This window comes from Eriocheir sinensis, chromosome 15 (genome assembly GCF_024679095.1).
Source record: "Eriocheir sinensis breed Jianghai 21 chromosome 15, ASM2467909v1, whole genome shotgun sequence".
NCBI classification, from domain to species: Eukaryota; Metazoa; Arthropoda; class Malacostraca; order Decapoda; family Varunidae; genus Eriocheir; species Eriocheir sinensis.
In genome coordinates, this window is record NC_066523.1 from 17,716,549 (window position 1) to 17,740,255 (window position 23,707).

Consider the following 23,707-nt stretch of genomic DNA (forward strand, 5'->3'; position numbering starts at 1 on the left):
TTGTCCCGCCCCTCCCTGTGATCCTATACAGCGCAGCGGCCCCGCCTGTGTGCTGCGGTACCCACGTCAGGAGTACCCGAACTAATGGCACGACTCCACAACACACGCCATTCACCCGTAATCCTCTTAGTGCCCGCCCGGTGCTTGCCTCTATCTCCTCTATACCTCTCCGTGCACATCCACCGCTGGCCCACCCATCTCACCTGGGCTCATACACACCTGGTCACATGTACCCCCTCACCCCGCTCTAGACAAATCATCAGTGCTTGCCTTGCCTCTCATATCTCATAGGGAAGGGAAAAAGGTGAAGGTATGGGACTAGGGGAAATGATTGAGTCGAGGAGAGTAAGAGGAGAGTAAACAGGAGAGAGAGGCAGAGAAAGGGAAAGTAAGAGGAAGTAAGAGGAGACCATAAAAAACTAGTCAGATCGAGGACTGGAGGCTAAACCAAGGGACTAAGGCTACGGAGAGTAAAGAAGGAGAGTAAAGAAGAGGAGAGGGAAGTAAAAAAAAAAATAGGAAAGTAAGAGGGATCGGACCATGAAATATTAGTTAAGGCGAGGGTTGATAGTTAAGGCGACTAGGGCTACTCAGAGTAATGGAAGGAGAGTAAAGAAGAGGAGAGAAGAAAAAAAAAAAGAGATAAAACATGGGGAAGGTAAGTATATGACCAAAGTCGAGGGCTTTAGATTAAGGCAAGGGATCAAGGCTACTAAAGGTAAATAAATGATTGTAAAGAACAGAAGGATAAAAAGAAGGGTAAGTGAGACAGGACCATGCAAAATTAGTTAAGTGGAGAGGTGGGAGTTACGGCAAGGGCTGAGAAGAGTAAGAGTAGGGAAGTAAAGAACAGGAAAGAAAGGGAAGGTAAGAGGTTATATCAAGAGGAGTAAGAGGATAAAAGGGAGGGTACGTGATATAGGACCATGCAAAATTAGTTAAGTGGAGAGGTGGGAGTTACGGCAAGGGCTGAGAAGAGTAAGAGTAGGGGAGTAAAGAACAGGAAAGAAAGGGAAGGTAAGAGGTTATATCAAGAGGAGTAAGAGGATAAAAGGGAGGGTAAGTGAGACAGGACCATGCAAAATTAGTTAAGTGGAGAGGTGGGAGTTACGGCAAGGGCTGAGAAGAGTAAGAGTAGGCGATTAAAGAACAAAAGAGTAAAGAAAAGGAAGGTAAGAGGTTATGGCAAGAAGAGTAAGAGGAAAGTAAACAACAGGAGAGGGAAGTAAGGGAAAAGAAAGTAATTAGGATAAAGATCATGGAAAATTAATCCTGTCGAGGGGTGGAGGCAATGGATCAGGGCTATACTAAGAAGTCTCATCCCTTATATACCTGGCGTCCGTAATACCTGGCCTCCTAGTCACTAACAAAACACACCTTCCCTCCCTCTCTCCCTCCCTCCTTCTTTCCCTTCCTCCCTCGTCCATCCAGCAGAGTGACGGGAGGTGGCGGGCCCGGCGGAATATGATAAGTCAGTCTCCCCTTCGGTTTGCTTGCTTGAGTCGTAGGTTCGTTTTAAGACATTTCGCCGCCCGAGAACACATATTTGACAAGGCTTTCGTAGGAGTTGTGGGCGTTTCCAGGAGTAGTTTTATGACCCTGGTGTTAGTTTGAGCCTTCTTCTGTACCGTGAACCTAAGGAAATACTCACTGGAACTAGACTGACCCCCTCTTTGACCTTTAGAAATAGTTGATGTGAGAAGCGAAAGTGTCTTAAAATACCAACCAATATTATAATCCGACGCCGCTTCCCCGCTCCAGTCCCCGTCAGGAGGCGCCAATCACGTCCCTCGGTTATAATTTCTCAAAGTGATGCTGATGTCCTTCTCTTCCTAGTCTTTTTTTCTGGTTATTGTTATTTTTTCTCCTATTTAATGTGTTTTGATTGTTTTTCTCCTCTTTTTTCTTCCTTTTCTACTCCTTCCGTCTCCTCAATCTCAACTTCTTATCACCCTTCTTCTTCTCATCTTCGTCATTCTACTCCGGTTTCTCCTCCTATTCATCTTCATCTTATTTTTTTATCATATTTCTTCTACTTTTTTCTCTCCTAAGCCCATTTTTTCTTCTATTGTTACCTCTTTTTCTTTTTAATCTTCTTACTTTTCTTCTATTTCATTTTCTTTTTCTTCGTCCTCTTCTTTTTCTTCTTCTTCTTCTTCCTCTTCTTCTTCCTCTTCTCCTTCTTCTTCTTTTGCTTCTCGTCCTCCTCCTTTCCCTCCTCCTTCTCCTAAACTTCTCCTGCACCAACACCACCACCACCACCTCCTCCTCCTTCTCTTCCTCTTCCTCTTCCCCGCCTTGTAATCCGTCTTCCATTCCCGCATGCAGAATCTAGAATGAGCCGCAAACGTCCGCTTTCCGGCAACATATGGGAGCTGTCGAGGCTTTGATGTTTGCAAATGGACCCACTAGATGGCGGTAATGAGGCGGGGCGTTGATAAAACTTGGCCGGCGACGTAAACAAAGGACATGCGATCCGCTGTGTGCCTCGACCGACCTCCGCGCCGTCTGGTGGCCGCGGCGGAGATTACAAGTGACAAGGGATCGAGTAATGTCTGTTTCACGAAGGGATATTCAAGACTAAGCGAGGAGGATTTGTTGCTTGGGTGAAGAGTGAATGTTTGACCTCAAGATTATCTAGCTAGTTCTTTCTTTCTCCCTCTCTCTCTCTCTCTCTCATTTTTCTTTTTTTCTTTTTTTTAATTTATCTCTTCTTTCTCATTTTCATTTTTCTCTTCTTCTAAATCGTTACTTCGCTTTCACTATTTATTTATTCTTTCTCGTTTTCATTTTTTTTTTACTTTATTTTTTCTCCTTTTCATGTTTCCTTTGGTCTCTTCTTCCTCTTCTTCTTTTCCTCTTCTTCATCATTACTATTTTTTTTTGTTTGTTTGTTTCTTTAGTCTGCTTCGTTTTCATATTTCTTGTTTTCTATTCTTCCTCTTTACCATCATCATCATCATCATCATCATCATACTTCTATTCCTCAAACTCCTTTCCTCCTCCTCCTCCATCAGCGCTTTCCTTCTCCTCCTCCTCTTCTTCCTCCTGCTTCTTCTCCTCCTCCTATACCTCCTCTTCTGACTCCTATTCCTCAAACTCCTTTCCTCCTCCTCCTCCATCAGCGCTTTCCTTCTCCTACTCCTCCTCCTCTTCCTCCTCCTGCTTCTTCTCCTCCTCCTATACCTCATCTTCTTACTCCTATTCCTCAAACTCTTTTCTTCTTAACACCCTTCCTCTTATTCCTCCTCCTCCTCCTCCTCCTCCTCCTCCACCATCAGCGCTTTCCTTCTCCTTCCATGGACGTCCACTCTAAGGCTCCTTGCTGCCCTCATGCTCACCACATTCCTGCGTAATCTTGCGTATATCCTGCAAGGCATACATTAACGCTAGATTGCCTCCTCTCTCTCCCTCTCCCTCTCCCTCTCTCTCTCTCTCTCTCTCTCTCTCTCTCTCGACGAAGACCACGACCTAAACGAGGGACGGATGGCTTTCTTTTGTCTCTTGGAAATGGCCGACGATGAGTGGGGTGATGAGCGGGGTGCTGGGAAGGTGGAATGGAGGGGAAGTAGTGGTGGTAGGGGTGGTGGTGGTGGTGGTGATAAGAGGAGGGGGTGGAGAATGAGCTGGAGAAGATAAGAAATAGAAAGAAAAAGAAAGAAAAAAAGAAAAGAAGAAACGAAGAGAAAGAAGTTAAAGAAGCAGCATAGTAAAAAAACATCGAAAGAATTAGTACAGAAAAGGAAGAAGAAATAGATGATGAGGTTAATGATGATGAAAGGAAAACAAATAGGATGAAAGAAAGAACAATCCAGGAAAAAGGAATAAAACACCTCGTCACCCCTTCCTACTGGCCTGCCTATCTGCTTATCTGTTTGTCTGCATGTACTTCCATACCTTTAACAACGTCATTTAATTTTTTTTTGTAACTGTTTTTTGTTTGTACTTTTATTTATGCCATAGAACGCAATCTACTTTTTTCGTTTCGTTTTGCTTTGGTTTGTTTTGTCCGATCACTGTATGGGAGCGGCGAGTAGCGGGATTTTTTTTTTTTTTGTACCCTTTTTGTTCCCCTTGAGCCGTGTCCTCTGATGAAAAAAAAAAATTGCCTCGCTCTCTAAATCATAACCAAAAAAATATATATCTAAGACAAAACCATTACGCTGCACAACCACCACAAACACCACTAATTTGTCCCTACACACACACACACACACACACACACACACACACACACACATACACACACACTCAGTCTTCACACTATCCACAGCGTCCCCCTCAACCACCACCACCATCACCACCATCAGGACATCCGCCCTAACCAACCAATCCTGTTCCCGCCGGTATCGTTGCAATATTAATAAAATACATCGCATTTGAATAAGCAATGCACAAACACCTGCTGTCAGTCTCTCTCTCTCTCTCTCTCTCTCTCTCTCTCTCTCTCTCTCTCTCGCCCCCACAGCTTTAATAAATTCGAGCCAGCAATGCATCGGTTAGTCCCAGCCTGTCATCACACCCCCATGAGAGAGAGAGAGAGAGTGTTCAACGATGTTCCTTATTACGTTTTTTTCTTCTTTATAAGTGTGATTAGTTATTGCGTATTCGTCTTATCAGGTTGTGATCCTTATATATATACGACTAACTGGTACTGTTGTTGTTATTTGTTGTTGTTGTTGATACTAATACTTCGACTATTACTACTGTTACTACTACTACTACTTCTACTACTACTATTACTACTACTACTACTACTACTACTACTACTACTACCACTGCCACCACTAAGCATCATCAGCAACACTTACTATAACCACCATCACCACACCTCAACCACCACCACCACCACCTCCACCACCTCTACCACCGCCACAATCACTCGCTTTCTCATACCACAAATGGCTGTCAGGAAATCTTTTGGTGTCAATTATGGCAATTCCCAGCGGCGCCCATCACGGCCAGCCTCTCGTTCATGGGGATTTGAGACGCGGAATGCGATTAGACCAGCTACAAGGGGATTGGAATCTCTTCGGGCGAGTACAGGGATGGGGAGACATTCTGATCCCAAGGAGAAACGTGTAAGGTGCTGACTGACCTTGGTAGGGATGGATAGCGAAGGAGAGAAGAGAAAGGGAGAGAGAAGAGAGAGGGAGAGAGAGAGAGAGAGAGAGAGAGAGAGAGAGAGAGAGAGAAGGGGGTGTGAACGGAGATAAGAGGAGGAACGGCATAAATTTATCAGCGAAGGATGGAAGGAATGGGGCGAAAGAAAGAGGGAGAAGAGAATGAAATAGGTAAAGAAGGGTTAAAAAAAATAGTATGGAAGACAATCTGAAGGGATATGAAGCAAGAGGATGAAGAAGAAGAAGAAGAAGGAAGAGGAGAGGAAGATAAGAAAAAAAATAAGCATAAACGTGTAAAAAAACAAGTCAGGCAAACGACATGAATTATTAAGATGCAGATGGAAGAAGGAGAAAGAATTAAATAAAAGAAGAGAGAAAGGAGGAAGCATAGAGGTGCTTAAACTAGTAATAAGGAGAGCGACATGATGGGTTAAGAATCTGATGCAGGGGGAAGAGGAAGAAGGAAGAGGAAGAGGAGGGAAGAAGGAAGGCAAGAGGGAAGAAAGAAAGAGAGAGAGAGAGGTGTAGAAAGGTGTGAAGGGTTCTGATGCAGGTGTGATACGGCAGTGAAGCTAATTAACGGTAATGACGAGAATGGGCAGGTACAGCACATAAGGTGGTGACCGGGGGGGGGGGGGGGGTGACCCTGGGAGCACGGTGGAAGGAGAGATTGGGAAGAAGGGGGAGTGGTGGTGGTGAGGATTGGGCTAGCGATGAGTAACCAAGCTCTCGTTTCTACCAAGATATGTCAATTATTACCAACTCGAAAATCAACAGCAGCTAATATACCTTTTTTTTTCGCTATCATCAAGTTCCACAAACATACTTCAATTACACTTATATACTTCTTTCTTGGTCTGTTTGCGCCACATTATTAATAGCAGACAAATCAGTTAGTTAAATGTAGCCCTTAACCCGCGAAAGTCGTTCAAGGAAAGATCATAGGAAACGGGTTTGGCTGGAGTTGACCTCAGAAGGCATATGGTAGCCAAGGAAGGGAGAACTTGTAATAGCAGTGATAAAAATATGGGCGTTAGAGGCAGAGGGAGAGTATCAGGAAACCTCTCCTCCCGAAATTGACCTCTCTTTCGGCCACTCATCTGAACTCTTTCTTATCGGAGCAGTGAGTAGCGGGCTTTTTTTCATTGTTTCCTTTTTTATGCCCTTGAGCTGTTTCCTTTGCTGTAAAAAAAATGGTGATGTATGTATAAGTATATGAAGAGGATGTCGTAATGAATGGAGAATGACTGAAGTAGATATGAAGGACTAGGAGGAAAAGGAGATGCGGGATGGAGGCAAAGAAAAAAGTCTAAGCAAAAGATAAAAAATAAAAAGTAAAGATAAAAAGTCCCTTACTAACACCGTCTCTCCCTCACACCAAACACACCTTAAGGTTAATTAAGAACAGCGGCATCAGACACACACACAAAAAAAAAAGGTAATAATGGCGGTGGCAAAAAGAGGGGCTGAGATAATTAGCTACGTACAGGTCACCAATAACGGTCGATGACACAAAGACGTAATTTTACCCATAGCGAGAGCGCCAGATTAATTAACTCGATGATGATGATTATTGGGGCGTTCTGTTCTTGGCGCCGCAACTGCAGGGTCATGTGGCGCCGAACGTTAGACTAAATAAACTATAATATAAAACTATAAAAAAAAAAATTAACTCGAAGGCGCAAATGGAGCAAACTGACTCAGCAGCAAAAGAACAAACCATCTCAACGGCATTTTTCCCCTTGACGAAAAAAGACAAATATACACAGCAACAAAAGAACGAAGAATCTCAGCAAACAATTCCCTTCACACACGAAAGAAACAGAAAACCACCTTGAACAGAAATGGGAAAACAAATTCTCAACGGCAGATTTCCCCTTCACACACACCCCAAAAAAATGCCGGATTAACCGACTCAACAGCAACAGAAAAAAATGAAAAAGACGAACTATCCCAAGACACCAGAATCCCCCCTTGAAAAAAAAGAAAAAGAACCATCTCAAGATACCAGAATCCCCCCTTAAAAAAGAAAGAAAAAGAACCATCCCAAGACACCAGAATCCCCCCTTAAAAAAGAAAGAAAAAGAACCATCCCAAGACACCAGAATCCCCCCTTAAAAAAGAGCAAAAAAAAAGAACCATCCCAAGACACCAGAATCCCCCCTTAAAAAAGAAAGAAAAAGAACCATCCCAAGACACCAGAATCCCCCCTTAAAAAAGAAAGAAAAAGAACCATCCCAAGACACCAGAATCCCCCCTTAAAAAAAAAAAAAAAAAAATCCCAAGACACCAGAACACCCCTTAAGAAAAACAAAGCACCCGGCATAACCAACCCGAGGGAAGAGAAGCAGCAGAGTCCAAAACCATACCAACTAAAAAAAAGACCGACCATTTTCTTTCCTTCACGAACACAAACCAATTTACACAACAAGAGACAAACCAACGAATAAGACAAACCAACCAAGTGAACGACGCAGGATTGTCTTCTCCCTCCCCCTCACCCCCCCAACAACCCTTCCACCCGTCGACCTGCGCTGAAGTTGATGGGAGGGGCACGTGAGGGGGAGGGGGGAGGCAGGAAAGAGGGTTCAGGGGCGTGAGGGGATGGGGGGGGGAAGGCGCGGCTGCTGTACGTGACACCTGGGTTCGAGGCCCCGCGGGGAGAAGGCTTGAGTGGTAGACAAGCGGAAGTGACGCGATGAAGGGGGCGTAAGGGGGGGAAGGGGAAAACAAAAGAGAGAGAGAGAGAGAGAGAGAGAGAGAGAGAGAGAGAGAGAGAGAGAGAGAAAAGGGGGAGGGGTTAGATATACAGATAGATATACAGACACACACAAAGAGAGAGAAAGTAAAGAGAAAAGGGAGAGGTAGATAGATAGATAGATAGATAGATAGATAGATAGATAGATAGACATAACAAACGAAAGAAACAAAGAAACAAAGAAAGAAAGAGCGAGAAAGATAAGAGATGGGGAGACAAGTTGATAGATAGACGGACAAACAGATAGATAGATACACACAAAAAGACGAGGCAGAGAAAGAGAAAAAGAGAGACGGGGGTGGTACAACAAATGGCCGCGTCTATGTTAGCGGCGCAGCGAGTCTCTATAAGGCGGTCAAATTAGTCAGCTTTACAACGTGAGAATGGACCGCAGCGCATTTAAATATATATACGTAGACGTGTGCCCAGAGGAACCGTCGGACCAGCGCTTCTCTTTGGGCCGTATTAAGGGGCTTTACACTGGGCAAATTTTCCGTGGATCTTCAGTCAAACCATGATTTCCGCTGGCGTGGTTCTGATATTTCTGTGGTTTTCTGGCGTGTCCACAATCCTCCAAAGCTACAGTAGATTTCACTGAAGGACGACGGTATTACTCACCATCATCAGCAGCAGCAATAACAAGAAACAAATGAGAACCACGCCAGCGGAAATCGTGGTTTGACTGAAGATCCACGGAAAATTTGCCCCTTTATCGGTACTAAACATTTCGTCACCCAAGTACACATATTTGACAAGGCTTTCGTAGGAGTTTTGGGTATTTCCAGGAGTAGTTTTATGACCCTGGTGGTAGTGTGACCCTTCTTCTGCACCGTGAACCTAAAGAAACACTCATTAGAACCCAATTGATCCCCTCTTTGACCTTTAGAAATAGTTGATGTGAGAAGTGAAACGTCTTATAATACCGACCAAAGTTTATTTCATCTCCTATTTATATTTCAGTCGGTTTTATTATTATTATTATTATTATTATTATTATTATTATTATTATTATTATTATTATTATTATTATTATTATTACTATTTTCGTTTTGATTTGTTTTTTGTTCTTTTGTTTTTAGATTTTTATTTATTTAACTTTTTTTATTCATTTTCCTCAGATTTTCATATTTATTTAACTGTTTTTTTGTTGATTTTTTTTCCTCAGTTTGTGATTTCATTTTTGCTATATTTTTTGTCATTATGTTTAACTTTTATTTCACATTTGTTCTTTTTGCTTTGTTTTTGTTCTTTTTGTGTGTTTTTTGTGATTTTATTCTTGCAGATATATTTTTCCTTTCTTCTGATATTCATTTAACTTTACCTCGCGTTTATTATTTTATTATTTTCCATCTTTTTTTTTTCTTTTTGTTTTGCACGAAGAGAACCAACGCGTGCCACTTTTAGTTTATATATCTTGTCTTGTTTCGCGTCTATATTCTTACTTATTTTATTGATACTTTACTTTTCTTTATCGCTCATCTGCTCGCCTCTTGTACTTTATTTATACTTGACACGAATGGACCCAACGAACATGCGCTCACCTCTTCTCCACTTCATTTTATATTGTATCTTCATTGTTCTTTATCTGTTTGTCTCTTTGTTTTTTTTTATATCTAACTTCTCTTGTTCTTTCATCGTTCATCCCTTCCTTCCTTTATTTCATATTATTTAAGTTTTTTTTTTTTTTTTCGTTTGTCTGTCTATGATGCCCTTCTGTTTTGTGGGGGTCTCTTCTCTTTTCTTCTGTTCTCTTCTCTTCTCTTCTCTTCTCTTCTCTTCTCTCCTCTTCTCTTCTCTTCTCTTCTCTTCTCTTCTCTTCTCTTCTCTTCTCTCCTCTTCTCTTCTCTTCTCTCTCTCTCTCTCTCTCTCTCTCTCTCTCTCTCTCTCTCTCTGCCATGAAGTTCTTGACCCCTCCCTAACCCTGTAGACCAGATCAGCATTCTAACATGCACAGATGTTCATGATGCTGCATTAAATACTTCTTTATTGTGAGCAGCTGAATCATTTGAGCATCCCCGGCCGATCATTTAATTGTAACATGTTCATTCTGATAAGATAATATTAATGTAGATAACTATATTATCTTTATTATTATTATTATTATTATTATTATTATTATTATTATTATTATTATTATTATTAAAGTTTTATTGTTATCACTGTTTATCCAAGCTGCCCCTAACTTACACATTCTCTTTCTCTTCCACAGGTGAGTACAAACGCCCTGCAGAGGCTGTACGGCGAGTGGAAGGAGACATGGAAACACGGAGGAGCAGGCAAGAGTACCTAACGGATTGTTGTGAAGATTCCTGTTCTAGTGACTAATCGTTAGCACTTTTGTGGCCTGCAGAATAGGTTGAGTCCACAGTAAGACATCGGAAAAAACTTCAAGTATCAAGTATCAAGTTTTTCTCTCATATTATTGTAACGCTCATATATTTATGCACATCTATGTTTTGTTTTGTTTTTGTTTGTTTTTTATTTACAGCAAAGGAGACAGCTCAAGGGCTTAAAAAAAAAATAATGAAAAAAAACCCCGCTACTTACTGCCCCTTGAAAATACATAGAAAATTATTATTGAGATGAACTCATAAGATTTACAAGAATCTATTTTAACCCCGAAAACAGGGACACAACTAACCTAACCGACCACGGCACCCATAACTCCTATCATATAAAACACAACATTTTCCAAAAGTCTAAATACACGAAAAATCAAGTTTGGGCCATTATGCCAAAAGCTCACTAACTTAATCTTAACATAATGACCCTAAACTACCCTCTCTACGTCTCCTCCCAACCACCGCGCATAAAGCAGGGTCGTAAGAAAACCTATAAGCGAAGGGAATATCCAGTTTGACCAGGAAGACGGAGGCAAACTAACCTGATCTTGAACTAACTCTCCGTCTCCCTCTTCTCTCCCTTCCCCGCGCAGAATCTAACAGAATCTGCAGACTAACTTGATCTTTAGCTAAACTAACTCTCCGTCTCCCTCTTTTCTCGTCCCGTGTAGCATCTGACAGGATCTGCAAACTAACCTAACTTTAAACTAAACTAACTCTCCGTCTCCCTCCGTCTCTCTCCCCCGTGCAGTATCTAAAAGTATCGTAAACTCAAGTGACCTACAAGAATATCAAGTTTGTATCCCATGACAAAGGCAAACTAAGCTACTCTCACTATAATAACCAAAAATCACCTTCTTTCTCACCCTCTCTCTCGCACCACACTCAAGAGGGTCGTAATCTCATGGAAAATCCACAAGAATATCAAGTTTGAGTTTCGTGACAAAAGCAACAGTAACCTAATCTTAACATTAACCCAAAACTCCCTTCTCTTCCCCCACAATACTCAAGAGGGTCGAAACCTCATGGGAAATCTACAAGGATATCAAATTTGGGTTCCGTGACAAAGCCCATAACTTAATTTTAACATAATACCCTTAAACCACTACTTCCTCTCTCCCACACAAAAGCTAACAGAAGTAAACTCAAGGATAATCAACAAAAATATCAAGTATGGGTCCCGTGACTGCCAATAACCTAATCTTAACATAACACCCTCATACTTCTTCTCCTTCCACTCTCTCTCCCCATGCACACAACAGCTAAAAGGAGACGTAAGCTTATGGGAAATTACAAGAATATCAAGTTTAAGTCCCATAACAGAGGCAAACCTAGCTATTCTTAACACAATAGCTACCCTTAAACTTCCTACTCTCCCGCCCACCTCTAACAAGCTCAAAGGCTCACCCACTATCGCTAAGCAGACGTTTCCGATAAGCTGGTCCGTGTGATTGACGCTCTACTGTCTTAGGGGGGTCAGCTGGGTTCGTATATATTGTTAGATGCTTTGGGCTCTTATAACAAGTATTTATAAAGGTCACAAAGGAGATTAGTCGGGTACTCATCCATTTTTTTCACATTCATGATACAGAAGCCTTGTCAAGCTATCACTAGGCTCATAAAACTACCCTTGAAAATACCCAGTTATAGGAAAGCCTTATCAATGAGTGTATAACCGACGGCCTAAGCATAATAGATTAGTCGGTATTCGTTGGTTCTCTTCAGCTTATGCCGCTCCTTCAGTCTTTGCATAATATTGATAGTACGTCCGCCCCGTCATGAGAATATACCGTCGAGCCTGAGACACTGGCAGAAAGAGGAGGGAGGGAGGCGGCGGGCGGGTTTGGACATCCATAGGCTTCAGGCATCGGTGTTACGCTCTTTAGGAATAAATAATGTAAGAGTATGCTTTGTGCCTCGCCCCCCGCGGACCAATCAGCACGCGGCTCACACTCTGCCCCTAGCCGAGCGGGTAAAAAAGTGGCCAGTCAAGGGGTTTGTCAGGTGACGTTTGTCCGCGACGCCGCCAGATGCCACCACCGCTCGGGCTGCTGCTCCTCCCCTCTCGTGCCTCCCCGCCTCCACCTCCACCTGTACCTCAGCCGCCCTGACCTAGCCTCCTCCTCCTCCACCTGCTCACCACCTCCACCACACGCCTATTCTGCCTGCCTTTGCCTCCCAACGCACCACCACAAAGACAATACTACCTATGAGACCACAGCTTACCTCCACGATACGTTTACTTAAGCTAGAATACGAGAATAAAATGCTGAGAGGATAGAGACGAACTGACTAGATCTATTACATATATTCGCCTTATATGAATGTTTTTTGCCTCCCAAAGCACACCACGAAGACAATACTCCTTTTCAAGACACAGTTCACCTCCAAAACACATTTCCTCATGCAAAAACACAAGATTAAAATATTAGAGGAGGAACAAACTCGAGTCTCGAACCGCCTTCATACAAGGGGGTGTAGCTCAGTGGTAGAGCGTTCGCTTTGCATGTGAAAGGCCCCGGGTTCGATCCCCGGCACCTCCACCAATATAAAGGGGATGTAGCTCAGATGGTAGAGCGCTCGCTTAGCATGTGAGAGGTACGGGGATCGATACCCCGCATCTCCAAAGTTTTGTTACGAATGTTATATTGAGAAGTGGTTAACTTTTTTTTTTCATTCTTTATTCTTTCTTCCTCTAATTCTTTCTTAATTTTTTTTCTTTCTTTTTCTTTCCTTTTCTTCTTTCTTATTTTTTTCTTTCTTTTTCTTTCCTTTTCTTCCTTTCTTTTCCTTGATGTCTTTCTCTTGTTCTTTCTTATGCGTTTTTTTAATTTCCTATCTTCCTCTCAACGTCTTTCACCGCCACACCTTACACCCACACACATCAATATTCTCGTTCTAAAGCACCTGAAAAAACACATCAGTCACCATCACCACGAGCTTAGCGAGACGAAGATGGCAACGGATGACAGGAAAAATAAGACAAAGTTATATTTAAAAGAAGCCGGAGAACTCTACGGACTGCAACGACTTTTTTCCTACTCGGCGGCAGCAACAAAACAACAAAAAGAAGAAAAAGGAAATAGGAGCGGAGAGAAAAGAGGGCAGTGAAGGTGACGAATATTATTAGAAGAAAAAAAGGCTTCCTGCAATAATTTAGTGATGCTGAATAAAGCAAGTTCCGCACAGTAGGTACCTATATGTTTTCTTTTATAATACATTTGGCGCGCATAATAACCATCAGAGTAAAAATAAATAAAAAGGTAAAATGAATAAATGAATGCGTATTGAAATATACATAGGGATGAAACAGAAGAAATAAGGGAGTCATATGAGAGAATTTAGAGATTTGTGTGTAGAATTTATATTTTTTAGCACAGAAAAAGTCGATGAAACATATTTAGATCAAAGGCTCGGTTTTTTTTCAGAGAGAGAGAGAGAGAGAGAGAGAGAGAGAGAGAGAGAGAGAGAGGTTAGAGCTGCGAGCACCCGGCTTTTGTGAAGTTAACGAACACAAACTTTTGGTCGGCATTTCCCGGACACACACACACACACACACACACACACACACACACACACACACACACACACACACCTGCGCGTTTCCTATTTCAGTTCGTATTTCGGTAAACTGAGACAGGAGAAGAGAAAAGGAGAAGAGAAGTAAAGGGAAGAGAAGAGAGGAGAAGGGAAAAGAGAAGAGAAGAGAAAAGAAGAAAAGAGAAAAGAGGAAAACAAAGAATATAAACAAGGGAGAGGAAAGGAGTGGAATGGAAAAGAGAGGAAAGAAGAAATGTGTTTATTTCCTCTCCCCCTTTATGTGTGTGTGTGTGTGTGTGTGTGTGTGTGTGTGTGTGTGTGTGTGTGTGTGTGTTACGCCAGGTGCATTCACGATCGTAAGCGTAACTAAGACTGTTAAGAAAGCAAAGATATAAATACTCTCTCTCTCTCTCTCTCTCTCTCTCTCTCTCTCTCTCGTCAAATGCCATCATGTCTACGTGCTTTCCTGTCTTTATTATCCACGTCTCTCTCTCTCTCTCTCTCTCTCTCTCTCTCTCTCTCTCTCTCTCTCTCTCTCTCTCTCTCTCACACACACACACACACACACACACACACACACACATAATCCAATTACGCCACACACAGCCACGCAGACTCATGCCCTAGCCGGCGAAAACCTTTATCTGACAAGTGGTTACAGCTCGCTGGACTCAATACACCTTTCCCTCTTTCTCCTCCTCCTGATTCTCCTCTTCCTCTTCGTCCCTCTTCTTCTCCTTCTGCTAATGCTCCTTTGGCTCTTTCTCCTTTGCTACCCTCCTCCTCCTCCTCCTCCTTCCGTTCCCTCTCCATCCCTCTACTTCTACCATTATATCTTTCCCTTTTTCTCTTTCGCCCTCCTCCTCCTCCTCCTCCTCCTCCTCCTCCTTCTCCTCCTCCTCCCCTTCCCTCTTCTGCTTCTGCCCCTTGTATACTGGCTGGTAACTCGTCTTCTATTTCACTAGTATGTCAGTTCTTTACGCCACATGGTTCGAGCCCCGAGCCAGAAGAGATGGGATAACTAACTGATGTGTAGATACGCCGATTTGTTGTTGTTTTTTGTTTTGTTTCTTGGATTTATTTATGATGTGTTTTCTTTGTTTATCCTTGTGAGAATTGTCAGCCAAAGGTATGCAGTAAATAGTTTTCCTTATCATCAGTTTGTTTTGTGTTGTTTTTATCTTTGTTATCTGTTGGGTGAAGGGATGGCAGGGAAGGTGAGGTTCAAGTGTGTGTGTGTGTGTGTGTGTGTGTGTGTGTGTGTGTGTGTGTGTGTGGACAGATTAGTTTTCCAGTGCATCTCTCCCTCTCCAACCAACACACACACACACACACACACGGACACCAACCCCCCTTAACCCCCACCCCCTTACCCTTCCCTCTCCCACCCCTCTCTTTCACCGAGTTTCTTCATGTTTTCGGTAACAATGGTAACGCCACGACACAAAGGCTCAGGTGAGGCACAAATTAGCGCCGCGTCGGAGACCAGGTGCGACACCCTCAGGAGCCAGGGCCACTAAACAGGAGGAGGAGGAGGAGGAGGAGGAGGACAGGAAATAATGGACAGCCGAGGGAGAGAAGAAGCTGGAGGGTAAAAGGAAATAATGGATATCTGAGAGAGAGAGAGAGAGAGAGAGAGAGAGAGAGAGAGAGAGAGAGAGAGAGAGAGAGAGAGAGAGAGAGAGAGAGAGAGAGAGAATCAGATTCCTATTCACGGATTCTACCTTTAATTAAATCTCTTAAGAAATGTCAATTGAAAAAAAAAATTCTGCACTTTTTTTCTTACCTAACCGTCACCAAGTTGAAGATATTAGCAAGAGCCAGGAGTTATTTTTCCTTTTACTTATGTGGTTGTGTGAGGGGGGCGTTGGAGGCGAAGCAACAACACTATAAAGTAACAAAACACACACACCAATATATATAAAAAAAAGTTCCCTAAGAAATATTCACAAGTGGTATATGACCCCTGTGTTTTCCTCCCCGGGTCTGTCTGTCTGTCTGTCTGTCTCTCACTCTAGTAATCTATCTATCTTACTTTAAAAACTCATTATTTCTTTTCCTTCTTTTTTTCTTTCTTTCTTTTTCTCTTTCTTTTTTTCTTTACCCTTTTCTTCCCAAGCTCTCTTTCTATCTCTATCTCTGTATCTGTTTCTCTTATTGTAGTAGTAGTATTGTGAAAACAGGTAAACTTGGTGCAGGAAAAAAAAGAAATGTCAGCGCGTCTAAGAGAATCAAACAGGGAACTCTCTCGCGAACACAATAGGAACGCCATGATTCAACTTTTTTAGAAACACTCCGACTGTCATCTTGAAAGGAGCAGCGCTTTGACGAACTTCTATTGTTTTTTTTCCTTGAGCTGCCTCCTCTACTGTAAAAAATATCAAAGTCATTACATTTAACGCCAAAACACTCGCTTAGTCTCTTTCTCAGTCCCGTTTCCTTTTTTTTACTCAATTTCTCTATATTTCTGTCTTCCAACATTTTTTTCTCTATATTGTTTTTTTCCGTTATTCACAGGACAGCAAAGTAACAACGGTGAGCCCACAATTAAGAGCTTTTATTTGTATTTTATAGGGTTGGCAAAACTACCCAATAAGGTATCACCTATTACAAACTTAGAAATATATATACAAATGAAGTATATATCACAGGAACTTCATACCACAAGAGCACACCAAAGTAACAACGGGGGATCAACTATACACTTTCCACTTGTCTTTTTTGTTGGGGTGGCAAAACTATGTATGAGCCAATAAAGTATCAAGACACACACACACACACACACACACACACACACACACACACACACACACATACACACACAGAAGCCAATCACGAGTCAGCGTTAGCGCCAGAACACAGCACAGAAAAGCAACAACGGTGAGTCAACTACATAGAGCTTTTACTCGTCTTTTTGTGGGGGTTGGCAAAGCTATAGACGACCCAATAAAGTTTCGAACATACACACACGCATAGAAATATATATGAAAGACAGCCGTGAGAGCATTGGCACCACCAGAACACATTAGAAAAAAACTGGCAACGGTGAATCAACTAAAGCTTTCCCTTGCAACAGCTGAGCAAACACGAATAAAGAAAAGAAAATGTGAAAAAGAACCAACAATACACAGACTGGTAAAAAAAAACACGTAAATAAACAGGCACATAAATCTCTAATGTCCCCAGGTGGACCCAGCACACAGGTACACCTTCGCACCTCACCTGAGCTCACACCTGAAGAATACCATTAATTATGACAGCGAACCCCTTCCTTTAGTCCTTCCTTGAGCCTTCCCTGTACCCTCCCCCTTCCTCTCCCCCTCCCTTCCCATCTCCCTCTAGCCAACAGATCCCTCCCCTTGCATACCCATTCCTTCACCTCCCCTTCTCCCCTTTACAATTTAAATATATCACCCCCTTCTCTTCCCTTTCCCTCATCCTTTTCTCCCCTTCCTTCCTCTTCCCGTATGCCACCCCTCTCCCTCCCTTCCTTTTCTCCATTGACACTCTCCCCTTTCCCCTCCTCTTCTAATTCCTTCCCCTCCTCCATTCATCATCTCTCCCTCCCCTTCCCTCCCAACTCCCCTCCCTCCATTCTCTTCACCTCCCCTCTATTTATTTTCCCATCCCTTCCCTTCCCTTCACCATCTCCCAACTCTTCTCTCCCCATCATTTTCTTCCCCTCTATACCCTTCCTCTAGTCCCCCCTCCTTCAAGCCATCCCCTGCACCCGTTCCTCCCTACCAGTCCTCTCTCCCCATCCCCTTCTTCCCCATCACCACAATTCCCGTCTATAACCCTCCCTCCCCCCTTCCCCTTCAAGCCATCCCCCCCCACCCCCTCACCCCCCCAGTCCTTTTGCCCTTCAGGTCTTCGTAGCAAAACATTCCGATTCCTTTACCGTCACGACAAAGGAATAAGCGGTCGGCCAGTAGCATTCAGTATCTTTTCCCTCATAGACTACCGAATCCCCTATACCCCCACCCTTCCCCTTCCTCCTCCCCCTCCACCTCTGCTTGACCAAAAGGAGGATCAGCAGCAGGTGGAGGTGTGAAGGGGGTTGGGGGGAGGGTCATAGGGTGGAGGGTAAGCGTCTGATCCTCCTCCGAGTCAGGTCTTAAGAGGATTCGATTCCTTTAAAGCGTTTCGTTGAGGTTTCTTGGGCATGATGGATGGCGGTGTTTTGAGGGCGACGGTAGCGGCGGTGAGGAGGAGGAGGAGGAGGAGGAGGAGGATTTGAAATGACAGTGATGGTGATGGAAGTGATGGTAATGCAGGTAGGAGACAGCAGTGGTGGTGATGGAGGTGGCTGGTGGTGGTGATGGTGGTGGTGGTGGTGGTGGTGGTGAGGGTAGTGAGGTGAACAGTGGGGAGTTGTTGTGAAAAAGGTATTGTTATTGTTGTTGCTGTTGTTGTTGTTGGTGGTGGTGGTGATGACAATGGCGGTGGTGTTTATGGTAGAGAAAGAGGTAAAAGAATAAGACAATTGGTGATGGGTAAACAAAAAAAGATGGAGGGTGAAGTAAGAAAAAAAAGTGATGATGATGGTGGTGATGATAGAGGTGGTGAGGGGTGTGAATGTAGAGGAAACGATATGGTGTAGGTAAGTAACGTTGGCATGGGTTGAAGGGGAAGATGGGAGGGGGATGAGAAGGTTAATGAGGGGGGGTTAATGGGCAGTGGCTATAGTAGTGGGTTTGAGGAACAGAAGGAGTGTGTTGGTGGTGATGGTGGTGGTGGTGGTGTGGGCCATTAGTGGTCGAGATGATGTTGGGGGGGGAGGGTGACAGGGGAGGTGAGGAGCATTCATGGAAGCGGGAGGGGGCCTTCTAATGGTGGCGTGTGGGGGGAAGGGGGGGAAAGGGACAGAAAGGGAGTGAAAAAAGGGGACTAAAGGGGAAGAGATAGAGGAGATAGGAAAGACGGATAATTGAGGAGAAGAAACATAGGAAATAAGAGTGAGGTAAATGAGGAAAGGGGAAAGGGACAGAAAGGAAGAGAAAGAAGGGACTAAAAGGAAAGTGAAGGAGGATGGAAAAAAGTGAAACATAGGAGGAAGGGAGAAAAAACAAAGAGAAAAAGGAAGGGGGTTTTGAATGGGGGATAGAGAGGAGGAGGAGGAGGGAATGAGGAAGAGGAAAAGGAACAGGAGGGAGGTGAAAGATGGGAAGAGAAGGAGATAGAAGAAAAGGAGAGACACGTAAGAGGAAGGGGGCTGGAATGGGGGATAGAGAGGAGGAGGAGGAGGGAATAAGGAAGGGGAAAAGAAACAGGAGGGAGGTGAAAAATGGGAAGAGAAGGAAATAGGAGAAAAGGGTAGACACGTAAATAAGTAAGACATATATGAGGAAAAGGAGGAGAAACAGAGAGAGGGAGATAGGAATGGGGATAGAGGGAAGGGGGTAGGGGATGGGGGGTCATTAGGGGGGTAAAGGGGTCACAAGAAGATCACAACAGCAGCAGAAGTCGTGGCTTTGTGAGGGGTGAGGCGAGGCGCAGCGAGGCGAGGGTGACAATGACTCAGAGCTCAAAAGGAATTAATTGAAAGTGTTCCATCTGTGAATCCCACCACCACCCACCGTCTCTCTCTCTCTCTCTCTCTCTCTCTCTCTCTCTCTCTCTCTCTCTCTCTCTCTCTCTCTCTCTCTCTCTCTCTCTCTCTCTTCATCGAACCAAAATCCAATAACTTTTTTTTTTTCCTTGATCGGTTTTACAGATCCAAATTAGTTCCAAAGTCTAATTACCTCTATTTTGCTTTAACAGAACCTAATTTCGGTGTGTGTGTATGTGTGTGTGTGTGGCGGCTTGGAGAGAGAAAGAGGGAGAGAGGAGGGAGGGAGAAGGAGGGAGAAAGAGAGGGAAGGGGGAGGGGGAGAGGCACACCACCACCACCACCAAAACAACACAGATCCCCCACCTATATAAGACTTCGGTCACCTCCTCCTCCTCCTCCTCCTTCTCGATCCTCTCTCAGGTATTATAAAGGAAGGCGTAATTGAATCGAGCGGTGATTGTCAGAGGCGCAATGGACTCCAAACCCATCCCCCTCCCCCCCCTCTCTCTCTCTCTCTCTCTCTCTCTCTCTCTCTCTCTCTATATGAAGAAAACACGAAACTGAATAAGGGAGAGAGAGAGAGAGAGAGAGAGAGAGAGAGAGAGAGAGAGAGAGACGCTGTTTGCTGGGTCCTCATATCTACGGATGGAGGAACGGAGGAAGGAAGGATGGAGGAGGGAGAGACCGGGTCGAGAGATGTATAAAAAGAAAGAGAAAAAACAAAAGAGGAAAAAAAGCAGCGACAGACAGAGAATTGGTCTTGGGCTGAGTCACGCCCCTTATGAAACAAAAGAAGACCCGAGTTGTCGCGTCATTGAGTGTCAAAACCCGGAGACGTGACGGGGATGCACCTGTTTGTCGCTGTCGCCCCCGCCACAGAAAATGGTCAAACGTGAGACGCGCCCAGGGGAAAAAAAACGGGAAGCGAGGATAAAGAAAGAAAACGGAGTGCGTGATGGGCGATAATGTCAACACCTCGGCGTCTTGAGTCTGTCTGTCTACCCTTACTTAGCACACACACACACACACACACACACACACTTGGAGCCTGCCTGTCCTTACTTAACCACATCTTGACCACACATTTCTTTATTATTTACGGTTAAAGGAGGCAGATAAAGGACGGGACCTAAACAAAATAAAATCGACAATTACAGCTTTCAAAAAATATTGGGTTGACTTAATTATATATCCTGCATCCATACAAATTTAACTAAGCAAACACTCACATCCGGAGGTACACACACGCACATAAACACAGAAGTAAACTCACAAACAGATATGAAAACAAATGTACACAAACAAAAACAACAAGCAAGAACAAGTATCAAACAAACTAGTAAATATGAAAAATAAAAACAAGAAATTATGCAAACTAAAAAAAAAAATCAAACACAGGTATTGAACAAACAAAAAACTACGAGATAAACAGTTCTAAAAAAAGGAAATCTCACACACACACACACACACACACACACACACACACACACACACACACACACACACACACACACACAGAGTAAACACCCTCCCCCCCCCCCATCACCATCACACAAACACATGGAGAAGCAAAGGGTGACATCCACAAATATCATCTCCTCCTCCTCCTCCTCCTCCTCCTCCTCAGCATAATCCGCCCCATCCCCAGTGTCCCCTGCCCTCTCACCCCCCAGCAGCATATCCAAGGAGCGGCCGGTGTCTGGATGGCATGAAGGCAGAAAAAAAAGAGGCCCCAGCGCTAAGCCAATGTGAGCGCCCCCTTCCCCCCCCCCCCCCCCGCCACATACCCCCCTCCCCCAGGCCAACCTCCACCCCCCCCCCCCCCGCCCCCCTCCTCCAGCTGGCCGGGCACGATGCGAGTTCCACCCTCTACCCTCTTCAGGATGGGAATTTTTGCTTTTTATTTTCGTTTTTTTTTTTTTTACATTTTTTGGAGAGGAAGGTTTTTTTTTTCTCTCCGCCGTCTTTGAGTCTGAGGATAAGTACGAGGAAGAGGAGGAGGAGGAGGAGGAGGAGGTGAAAAAAGAGAAGGGATAAGAGGACATGAGAGGAGGAGGCGCTGGAGGAGAATAGAGGGGAAAAAGGAGGAGCAGGAGGAGTAGGAGGAGGAGGAGGTAGAGGAGGAGGAGGAAAACGAGCAGGAGGAAAAAGAGGAGGAGGACAAGTAGGAGGAAGAGGACGTCTGGGCTATTGTGCTCCAAGGTCTTTTTTAGGTACACACACACACACACACACACACACACACACACACACACACACACACACACACACACACACACACACACACACACACACACACAAACAACCTCTATTTTCAATCAAACCATTTCTTCTTTTGTCCCTCTCTTTTGGTTGTCTCCTCCTCCTCCTCCTCCTCCTCCTCTTCCCCTTGTAGCGAATATAAGAAACGTCACCATAGAAGAGTTGGTCCATGAAGCAAACACTAGACTCTCTCTCTCTCTCTCTCTCTCTCTCTCTCTCTCTCTCTCTCTCTCTCTCTCTCTCTCTCTCTCTCTCTCTCTCTCTCTCTCTCTCTCTCTCTCTCTCTCTATGTGTGTGTTTGTTTGCCCTCGCCCTCCTCCTCATATAAATAATTCTTCATTCTTCCGTCATCCACTCGGTCCTGAGTCAACAAGAGATACACAGCCGCTCTCTCTCTCTCTCTCTCTCTCTCTCTCTCTCTCTCTCTCTCTCTCTCTCTCTCTCTCTCTCTCTCTCTCTCCGCAATATAATTTGAATTCGTTGCTTTGGTGATATATGAATGAAGAATAAACAAAAAAGCATAGGTAGTTCTCCTCCTCTTCCTCCTCCTCCTCTTCTTCCTCCTCCTCCTCTTCTTCCTCCTCCTCTTCCTCCTCCTCCTCATCCCTTCCCTAACTTCTTTTTTTTTTCACTCCCTCCCTTCCCCCATCTCCTATTTCTTTCCTTCCTGATCCTCCTCCCTCCCTATCTGGCTTTGCTACACACACACACACACACACACACACACACACACACACACACACACACTCTCTGACTGCTAAATGTCTTGAATGCTGAGAAATCAAGAAAAAAATGCGTCAATATATAACTACGGGTGAAGAAAGAACGTATGTAGTAGTAGTAGTAGTAGTAGTAGTAGTAGTAGTAGTAGTAGTAGTAGTAGTAGTAGTAGTGGTGGTGGTGGTGGTGGAGGCAACAGAGGTTAAAGATAATTATAATTCTATATATCTCTCGTCTTTATGCACGTATAAGCAGAGTACAATGAGACTTCAAGGTCAGTAGCGTGAGAAAGCTCCCCCCCCCCCCCTCTCTCTCTCTCTCTCTCTCTCTCTCTCGCTAAGCTCCCCGTCACGACCTTTCCGGTATACAGAAAATGGGATTAAGGCGGCTCACAAACGAAGAAAATGGACTCCCGGTTCCCCCTGACTTCTGGTCCTTCCGCGAGGGTGAAAGGTAAACAAAGTGACGTTAATAAAGAAAATAAATTATAATCTCATCTGATGAATAGAGGAAGACGGATAGATAGATAGATAGATAGATAGAGAGGTGGAGACGAAAATATACCAACCAACCAACCATCACACACACACACACACACACACACACACACACACACACACACACACACAACGTCTCAAATTTATGTTACAACATGAGGATAATGTCAAAACCGGGTCTGCATTATGTCAGGATCAGAAGGAGATGGACGAGCAGGAGGAGGAGGAGGACGAGGAGGAGGAGGAGGAGGAGGGACACACAGGCTGTTGAGGGCGTGGCTAAGGATGAGGTTAAGGATGTGATAGACGGGAAGACAGAAAGTTGTGTTGTGGATAGGATGGACAAAGTTAGGGAGACAGGATGACAGAGTAAGGATGCCAGAGCTTAGTATAGACAGGGAGGATAGACGGTACAGACAGACAGGACAAGAAAACAAGGACAGGGGATAGGAGGACAGAACAGGAGACAGAGTAAACAAAAAAAAACAGAGAAATATATTTTTTTTGTAGGTAAAGGAAGCAGATCAAAGGCAAAAAGGAACAAAAAATAATTCAGGAGAAAAAGACCCAATAAAAAAAAGAGTTAAGAAGTTACTTGTGGACAGAGAAATCAGTGCTTGTTTGACAGGAAGACAGAAGGGAGGGGCAGAGAAGACAGGGAAAGCACAGCAGGGAACAGGATAACAGGGCGCAGGAGGCATGGTAGGGGGGGGGGGGGGGAAGAGGACACAGGGTAGGGGGGCATAGGGCACAGGGGTAGGATAAGGGGCGTGTCGTCTGGCTGGTTGACGGAGTGGAGGGATAAGAAGGAATGAAGGGAGAGAAGAGAGAAACTGTATACTCTCTCTCTCTCTCTCTCTCTCTCTCTCTCTCTCTCTCTCTCTCTCTCTCTCTCTCTCTCTCTCTCTCTG

General features: G+C 44.1%; 1 protein-coding gene and 2 non-coding genes across 3 annotated transcripts in view; all 3 read left to right on the forward strand.

Moving 5' to 3' along the window:
- The first annotated feature begins 649 nt into the window (after positions 1–649).
- LOC126998719 (uncharacterized) overlaps positions 650–23,707 on the forward strand; it is a 50,289-nt gene continuing 27,231 nt past the window's right edge. Inside the window, exon 1 of the mRNA XM_050860708.1 lies at positions 650–658. Within this exon, the coding sequence (XP_050716665.1) occupies positions 650–658 (9 nt within the window). The remainder of the gene's footprint in view (positions 659–23,707) is intronic.
- On the forward strand, positions 12,695–12,766 carry Trnaa-ugc (transfer RNA alanine (anticodon UGC)). The gene has a single exon. It is a non-coding gene; the product is annotated as a tRNA-Ala (tRNA).
- On the forward strand, positions 12,777–12,849 carry Trnaa-agc (transfer RNA alanine (anticodon AGC)). The gene has a single exon. It is a non-coding gene; the product is annotated as a tRNA-Ala (tRNA).